Here is a 9,557-nt window from a genome sequence, read left to right as displayed (position 1 = left end):
TACCAGTGGGGGTCAATTCTGTAAATGTTTTCATATAGGACATAGCAACTTGGAGGCAGTCAGGGTCTGGTGGTTAGGGAACTGGTCTTGTGACCGGAGGGTCGTGGGTTCGATTCCCAGACCTGAGGCCATGACTGAGGTGTCCTTGAGCAAGGCACCTAACCCCAACTGCTCCCCGGTCGCTGGGCTAGGGCTGCCCACCGCTCTGGGCACGTGTGCATCACAGCCCCCTAGTAATCACTAGTGTGTGTGTGTGTGTGTGTGTTATAACTGCGCAGATGGGCAAATAGCGGAGGACAAATTTCGATTGCGGTGAAAAATCACAACTGACAAAATACGGCACATTTACATTTTACAAATGCAGTCGCGATATGAGCCACTAGAGGGCGACTGCATTTGTTTTCTTGATTTTTTAAATAGGATTCATGCCGACAAGACCTATTGTAATTTTACTCTATATTCTGATCAAACGTGATTAATGAACAGAAAGTACTGATAGCCATGGTCTTAGTTGACTGAAATATGCCATAGCAGTGTAGAGGGAACAAAGTGTTCTATGAACCTCAGGGCTTAACTTATTTCCTTATGAGTTTCTACCATTTTTGGGTCAAGAGGGGTTAGGACCCGAACGTTTATTGGAAAAACTTGGAAGCCAGTGGGAAAATGAAAACTCTTACAGTAGCAGACATGGAAATTGAGAGGGAAAAAATAGAATTTGTTTTTTAAACTTTAATGATTTTCTTTTTTCATGAAAGAACATCAAAAAACACGCAAATAACATGTCTCTTCCAATTCCTTAAAACTAGATGAAATTATGCAGAGATGGTGCCATCACTCTGTGATGGACATGGTAAGAGACTCAAAGAAGCAAAGTACAGCCAAAAGTTGCAAGGGTGTCACCGCTGACCTGTTTTACCAAGCCCAGCTACTAAAGAGATCTGTCCTCTGTCTTACCAAACCCAGCTACTAAAGAGATCTGTCCCCTGTCTTACCAAACCCAGCTACTAAAGAGATCTGTCCCCTGTCTTACCAAACCCAGCTACTAAAGAGATCTGTCCTCTGTCTTACCAAACCCAGCTACTAAAGAGATCTGTCCCCTGTCTTACCAAACCCAGCTACTAAAGAGATCTGTCCCCTGTCTTACCAAACCCAGCTACTAAAGAGATCTGTCCCCTGTATTACCAAACCCAGCTACTAAAGAGATGTGTCCCCTGTATTACCAAGCCCAGCTACTAAAGAGATGTGTCCCCTGTATTACCAAACCCAGCTACTAAAGAGATGTGTCCCCTGTATTACCAAGCCCAGCTACTAAAGAGATGTGTCCCCTGTATTACCAAGCCCAGCTACTAAAGAGATCTGTCCCCTGTATTACCAAACCCAGCTACTAAAGAGATGTGTCCCCTGTATTACCATACCTAGCTATTAAACAGATCTGTCCTCTTCCTCCTCACTTTCAAATCAACATTTACAGTTATATGTATAGAACAGCTGACAAAAGAAGCAAAGTATGGATACATAAGCAAGGGATAAAATTACATTTGTACAAAAATAGATCTTTTTATTTATTTACTATTTAGGTGCCCTACAACTATCAACAATTTAAAATGTACTCTCCCTGGTAGCTAAAGAAATGATTGTGTCCGGGTCTAAACTTTAGACTTTTTTTTTTTTTTTTGCTTTCCTTATCAATCTGATGTGAACGTGGATTTCACAAATTATCACCAGCCCACATCTTACCAAAAAGGTCTAAGCAGGCTATCTGATGGGGGGAAAAACAAACATTTAGAGCATTTCTGTCTTGTCTAAATGCGGTTGGCGACCAAGGTTTCCTGGGAGACAGCACGTTGCCTTATCCGGGCGTGGCTGCTGCAGTTGTTAAGGTCTCATAAGGATGCTGATGAAAACGTGGAGGAGCTGGTGAGCGATCGTGCCTTCAGGCTCAGAGCTGCTGGGATCCTGCTCGTTCCTCTGCTCTAAGTAATTAAAGCTGAACACACAAGCTTCAGCATTTATAAAGTCCTCCTAACATATGGGAATATTACACAGTGCAGTTAGGCCTGGTTTTAGTAGGCTTGAGCAAAGCACTTGGCACTGTCTCTGCCAACACAGGAAATAGTTTAGGAATATATATATATATATATATATATATATATATATATATATATATATATATATAAGCATTTAGCTATCCATACAGTCATTCTTTAGTTCTGAGGATCCATGTTTCCTGTAGGAGAGCAATTCTTCATGTTCCTTGTTTTACAAATCTGTATATGGCTTGAAGATCCCTGTGGTCTGACACACCTCTATTTAAGACCTGATCAAGTTTTAAAAATGACCCACACCTTATAATGAATGTGAAATGACACTGTGGGTTATTCCTCTAAGAGGGCACCTCACTTTCATCATGTCTGAACTGTCCTATGGTCTACTAAATGAAGAAGAAAACTGCCATGATGAAGCTAGTTCAGATGTCCACTGACTCCAGTCTACAATACTTCAACCAATCTGCCTAATGTTTTTCAGATTAAATACTGATTAAAATTTATCCAACACTAACCCATTTAAAAGGTTCTCAAAATATTCATCAGTTCTATTCATATTGAACACCATTTCAATGCAATGCAACAGACCTCATATCTATTCATGTTCAATTAATCATATTAATTGATCAAATAATCATTTCAATTGCTGATTATCTAAGATCCTATGTATGAGGAAAAAAAATGATAAAAAGTGCCACTTTTTTCTGATTAAATACTTCAAGTAATCCTGCAGTGCTGCCTGTCCTCCACTAGGGGGTGCTCTCGTATAACCTCAACCTCCCATTGTTGCACTGATCACATCCTTTCGAACTAAAGCCTCTCATCAAAATCTCCCTGTGCGTACGTGGCCTGGCATTAAATCACCAGACGACCGAACTCTGGTGCCGACAGCCCATCGTCCAAGGAAAGTGGCCTCCAGTAGTAACCTGCCTGGTGCGTGGCCCCCCAGGGCCTTCAGCGGCCCCCCAGGGCCTGCAGCGGCCCCCCAGGGCCTCCAGCGGCCGCCTGGTTTGGTGTGCTGTACAGGAGTTGGAAAGATCACAACCTCGTCATGGCCGCTCTTTGGAAAGAATGCTTAGATGCATAGTAAAAGCAGCAGCAGTATAGGAAAAACAGAACAACAAAGAAAATGGGAACAGATAAAATAAAAACAGACATTTCACACACAATCACACAAAAAGAAATAAAAAAAAAAACAAAAATCCTTTTTTTAAAATGACACTTGGTTTGCCCAGAGAAGTGCAGGTTGCAAATGTTCACTGGTCCCTGGGCCCCTCCCTTAACATAGTCCAAACGCATCTGCATTAACTAGCTTAGCTTAGCTGAAGCTGGTTGGTGAGGCCCAGACTACTGCTAGGGGTCTGAAATATGAGGTTAAGTGCTAAGAAAGAAAACCTTTCCCGTAACCACCCTGCTAAGTGTCTGGAGATTCCCCGAGGACAAGGAGGGGTCAGGGACCGTCGACTGAGGAGTTTGTGGCATAAAGATTTGAAAGGGAGGTAATTGCACATTGTTTGCAAAAACATAACACCAATACTGAGTCTGGCAGTAACATTGTATACAACTGATGTGTCATTCCAAAGCTCTGACTGGCTGCGAGCTACAGCCTGATTGCCATTTCTGAGGTTAACAGGCGAGGGGTCGTCAGTGGGGGAGACGTTGCCATGGATGCGACCCTGGACCTCACACCTGCTTCAGCGACCATGCAGCCTGGAGTCCTCCGTCATGCGGTGAAGGGTTTTTACGGGAACGGGCCGGCGGAACCACAGCGATGGACAGGTTTTTGGTGTCCACACTGTGTGTGTGTGTGTGTGTGGAAGGAGGAGGCAGAGGGTCTGACCGCACCTCTCTCGGTTCCTCCAGCCACAGCGGAGGGTCCATCTCCCCATGCAGCAGGTTCTGAAAACCCCTGTGCAGAGTCAGTAACCACCTGGGCTTTCAACGACACCCTGGTATCGCTGCCAGTCGGATCCGTAACCCTCCATCCTAACTAGATCCCCACTGCAGTGACGGGTGCTGTGGTTCGGGCCGGGCTCTGGGCCCGTAAAGAAATGCACAACAGTATGCCGATCCGAAAGATCGTCATCGTCATCGTCACAATCATCCGCCCACCCCTCTCCGCACGCCCAGGCCGCCTGGCCGGGTTGCAGACGGGGCTCTCGAGGCCCTGGGGGGCGGATCCGAAAACCCGTGCCTTCCTGAGGTTCACGCCAGGCTGGTGGTCAACACACACCCAATGCTCTGCACCTCACACACCTCCTCTCCAAGGGTCTCCATTCCTCTTCAAACATTCCACACACGTGCATGGTTCAATACACTCGTGTCCACTTGTCTTGACGTTGTGTTGGCCGTCATGTCTTTTTCACTCGTTATATATATATATATATATATATATATATTTATATATTTATTTACTGTATGTCTTTATACATGGTGGGAGACGGAGCAAGAGACCGTCACGAGTGTGTTCTGAAACTCCGATGGAGGGCGGGACCCACTGAGCCCCTTTGCCGGGCCCCTCTGCACTCCGGCCAATAACGTCACGCGATCGGTCTGGTTGGGGAGGAGGGGCCAATCGGCCGCCCCCATCTCCCAGGACGAGAGGAGGGCCTGGTGTCATTACGTCATTTGATGGGGTGCCTCCAGCATCTCCATGAGGAAGGTGTCGATGGGCGTGTCCCCGATGAGTTTGAAGAAGAACAAGTGCTCCAGACACTTGAGACCAATGGAGCGCAGTGCAGGTAACCTCAGCAGCAGCTTAGCGAACCTGTTACACACAACACACAACACAAACACACAGTTACACACAACACAAACACAGTTACACACAATACAAACACACAGTTACACACAATACAAACACACAGTTACACACAACACAAACACACAGTTACACACGATACAAACACACAGTTACACACGATACAAACACACAGTTACACACGATACAAACACACAGTTACACACAATACAAACACACAGTTACACACGATACAAACACACAGTAACACACGATACAAACACACAGTTACACACGATACAAACACACAGTTACACACGATACAAACACACAGTTACACACAATACAAACACACAGTTACACACGATACAAACACACAGTTACACACGATACAAACACACAGTTACACACGATACAAACACACAGTTACACACAATACAAACACACAGTTACACACGATACAAACACACAGTTACACACAATACAAACACACAGTTACACACAATACAAACACAGTTACACACAACACAAACACACAGTTACACACAATACAAACACACAGTTACACACGATACAAACACACAGTTACACACGACACAAACACACAGTTACACACGACACAAACACACAGTTACACACGACACAAACACACAGTAACACACGACACAAACACAGTTACACACGATACAAACACAGTTACACACGATACAAACACACAGTTACACACGATACAAACACACAGTTACACATGATACAAACACACAGTTACACACGATACAAACACACAGTTACACACGACACAAACACACAGTAACGCACGACACAAACACACAGTTACACACGATACAAACACACAGTTACACACGATACAAACACACAGTTACACACAATACAAACACACAGTAACACACGATACAAACACAGTTACACACGATACAAACACAGTTACACACAATAAAACACAGTTACACACGATACAAACACAGTTACACACGATACAAACACAGTTACACACAATACAAACACACAGTTACACACAATACAAACACACAGTTACACACAATACACACACACAGTTACACACGATACAAACACACAGTTACACACGATACAAACACAGTTACACACGATACAAACACACAGTTACACACAATACAAACACACAGTTACACACAATACAAACACACAATTACACTTTCAAACACTTTTTGCTAAACCAATTTGAAAACGGGTTCTAGAAATAAGAAGTACAGCAATGCACTTAAAGACAACTCTAGAGAAAGAGCTAGACTCATATTTATTTCATTTAAGCCTTTAATTAGAGGGGAATCATTGTTCAAACCATGGTTTGGCCTCCATGAGTGGAACTAATGATTAAAACATTTGAGTCCCTGAATTATTTACTTTCATATTGTATCTCACCGTCTCAACACAGCCTGTGGTGCTAAACCCATCATGGACTTCTTGAACAATAAGTAGGTTCATTGTAATTATTGTGCCAGTGGTTCGTTGTTTGGTATTGTAAACTAGCTCTTTAAATGAACACACAACTTTGGTTGTAGAAGGGCAACTTCATCACCGGCTGATGGGAATGACGGGAGATGGAGGTTTCTCGGGATTTGTAGTGGATGGGACAGACGTTTGTGGGTCTGACGCGTGGGGGGGGGGGGGGGTTGGTATGGGTGGAGGAGATGCATGGAGGGGGGGGTTGGTATGGGTGGGGGTGGTGGTGCAGGTGGGGGTGGTGCAGTACCTCCCAGGCTGTTCGGGGTATTTCTGCTTGCAGTAGGCCTCCAGTGAAGCGTACACCTTCTCCCGCAGGGCCTCCACCTCCCCTGGATTGGACAGGCCTTTGGAGTCTGGAAGGGGGACGTCATGGTTAGTCCAGCTAACGAGTGCTGTCTCTCATGAACAGAACCCTCAAAGGCTGCGTCCTCTATGCAGTACGAGTGATGAATTGCAACATAGTTAATGTACCAGTGGATGAAAACATCACTCGATAAGAGATTACAATGAATAAACACAAAACCATGTTAACCACTGAATATGCCCAATTTCTTTTAATCAGATTGACATTGCATTTAAATTTTACCCTAACCTGCCAGTGTGTCCTCTGAAGGCAATAAGTAAATATTGTCTTACATACCAGATGACATCAAAACCAAACAATATTCTAATGTCACTTGATTTAGATCATGTAAACTAAATGCAACATATACGTGGCACATTTAAGAACAATCAGTGACCAGAACAGGCCTCATTTATACTCTCTCATTGGTTTAGTAGAAACTAAACTGGGACCCAGCAGTCTGACTGGGACTAGAAACACTGATCCTGCTACGCCAGCTCCAACCATGTGATGCTCCATCAAACTAGTTGCCGTTATCCTGAACATCAGGAGAGAAGATGGCCCTGACATCATGGTGTCATGGTGAAAACCCATGTAGCGTGAAAGCTCCTTTAATGAAGCGCATGATTCACCGATTGTTCCGGCACAGAGGTTAAAAAAGTGCTTTTGTGTATATATACGCGCGTGTGTGTGTGTGTGTGTGTGTGTGTGTGTGTGTGTGTGTGTGTGTGTGTGAGTATGTGACAACATCCACAGTAAACAGCGGGACGTGATGTATGCTCTCTGCAGGACACCCGCACATCAAGACCAGGTTGTTTAACAAAAATGTGACCAATTAACATTGGTTACCCACAAGCCCCAGTGTGCGGGTCAGTGAGAGTAAGAGCTTCTGCAGCACGACCTGCTCCATGAGGCTGTGTGGAGACCTCGGGGAGAGCCCTTAATTGGGGGAACGGGAGCGGTCGTTTGGGTGTATAAACCAACAGATAAAGAGCACACACGGAGGTGTGGAGGTGCGGGCTGCCCGAGCTCTGCCCCGCAGGAGGGGGGGAGAAGCCCGTGAGCCAGGGGGCGCCGGAGACTCATTCACGTAAGGCCGGGGCTCCGCCCTCTTCCCCAGGGAAGGAAGTGTGTGGTCGTGTGGGGAGGTGGGGCAGAGCGGGTGTGGTGCGGTCTCCAAACACGAGCCTAACCTTGAGGAGGAAGTGAGACGCGGAGCTGAACACCTCCCACCACTGTACTACTCCAGCCAGGCCCGGCCCACCAGGTCATGTCTGCTAGGTGTGTGTTCTGAACGCCAGAAAAACGTGGAGGTGTGAGACTCGGTCCACTCTAGAGCCTGTTTGGACACGCATGGTCTTCACGCATCGCTTGCATTGGGTTTGAAATAGATAAGGAAACCAGCAGGAGCCATGAGAAATAAGGTCTCGTCTGTCCACTGGGTGGCGGTTTGGGCGTAGGGGGCGGGGCAAGAGGGGTGGAGGGGGGGCGGGGCTAAGGAAACGCGGCGCTCACCTGGATTGAAGAGCACGATGGCCCGCAGGCAGCCCAGCTCACTCTTGTCCATCTGCATGTCTCTCATCTTGGACACCAGCTCGGTGAGCACCCTGCAGGACACACACACACACACACACACACACACACACACACACACACACACACACACACACACACTCAGCAATCGACCAACGTGTACCTCCGTCCAACAGGACAGCTCTCTGCTTGGTGGAACCAGCTTTTCAAAGTAACCACTTCACAGGGAACAGGTAGCTTAGCACGTGTCCTCAGACTAAGATCTCCTGCAGCTGATGTCCACGGTGACATCAGAGCGAGGTGACGTCACTGGCCCATAAGGCTCACTTTAATCCTGTTTGCCTTCTGGCAAACATATCATTTATGCAGCATAATAATTATAATGTTGTATTGTGATTATAAAACATTGCTATTTTTTCACCTGTGAAATGCGTAGACATGTATTAAAAACCCACTGGTGACACTTTAATGTGACATGGATAAAGATGCGTTATTAAAAACCCACTGGTGACACTTTAATGTGACATGGATAAAGATGCGTTATTTGCAACCAGTTCTTTTGTTTGTTGCAACATGGGAGTTTCTGGTTTTCTATCAGTTCCAGGTTTTGGAAACTTGAGTGCACTGCCTGAACCTTCATCCTCGTCATCATCCTCGTCACCCCCCCCCCCCCACCCCCCATCACCTGCACGTTTGCTTTTTCTGCCTCTCTCTCTCCTTCACTCTCTCTAGTTCTCGCTCTCCTTCTCTCTCTCTAGTTCTCGCTCTCCTTCACTCTCTCTAGTTCTCGCTCTCCTTCACTCTCTCTAGTTCTCTCTCTCTAGTTCTCTCTCTCTAGTTCTCTCTCTCCTTCACTCTCTCTCCTTCACTCTCTCTAGTTCTCTCTCCTTCACTCTCTCTAGTTCTCTCTCTCCTTCACTCTCTCTCCTTCACTCTCTCTCCTTCACTCTCTCTCCTTCACTCTAGTTCTCTCTCTCCTTCACTCTCTTTAGTTCTCTCTCTCCATCACGCTCTCTCTCTCTCCTTCACTCTCTAGTTCTCTCTCTCTCTCCATCACTCTCTCTAGTTCTCTCTCTCTCTCCATCACTCTCTCTAGTTCTCTCTCTCTCTCCTTCACTCTCTCTAGTTCTCTCTCTCTCTCCATCATTCTCTAGTTCTCTCTCTCTCTCCTTCACTCTCACTAGTCTCTCTCTCTCCATCACTCTCTCTAGTTCTCTCTCTCCTTCACTCTCTCTAGTTCTCTCTCTCTCTCCTTCACTTTCTCTAGTTCTCTCTCTCTCCTTCACTCTCTCTAGTTCTCTCTCTCTCTCCATCACTCTCTCTAGTTCTCTCTCTCTCTTCCATCACTCTCTCTAGTTCTCTCTCTCTCTCCATCACTCTCTCTTCACAC

The 9,557-nt window shown here is 45.8% G+C and overlaps 1 protein-coding gene across 1 annotated transcript; it reads right to left on the bottom strand.

The window, feature by feature from the left end:
* Nucleotides 1-1,616: 1,616 nt before the first annotated feature.
* On the bottom strand, nt 1,617-8,307 carry LOC143505590 (retinoic acid receptor RXR-alpha-A). The gene is made up of 3 exons (XM_076996183.1): nt 8,150-8,307; nt 6,539-6,644; nt 1,617-4,812 (listed from the first exon to the last, which is right to left on the bottom strand). Exons 1-3 carry the CDS (start codon nt 8,214-8,216, stop codon nt 4,665-4,667), a joined length of 321 nt encoding a protein of 106 aa, XP_076852298.1. The 5' UTR covers nt 8,217-8,307; the 3' UTR covers nt 1,617-4,664.
* Between the last annotated feature and the right edge of the window lie 1,250 nt (nt 8,308-9,557).

The sequence above is a fragment of the Brachyhypopomus gauderio genome, unplaced genomic scaffold (assembly GCF_052324685.1).
Source record: "Brachyhypopomus gauderio isolate BG-103 unplaced genomic scaffold, BGAUD_0.2 sc386, whole genome shotgun sequence".
Classification (NCBI taxonomy): domain Eukaryota; kingdom Metazoa; phylum Chordata; class Actinopteri; order Gymnotiformes; family Hypopomidae; genus Brachyhypopomus; species Brachyhypopomus gauderio.
The sequence above is the reverse complement of the archived record's forward strand: the minus strand, read 5'-3'. Positions and strand labels throughout refer to the sequence as shown.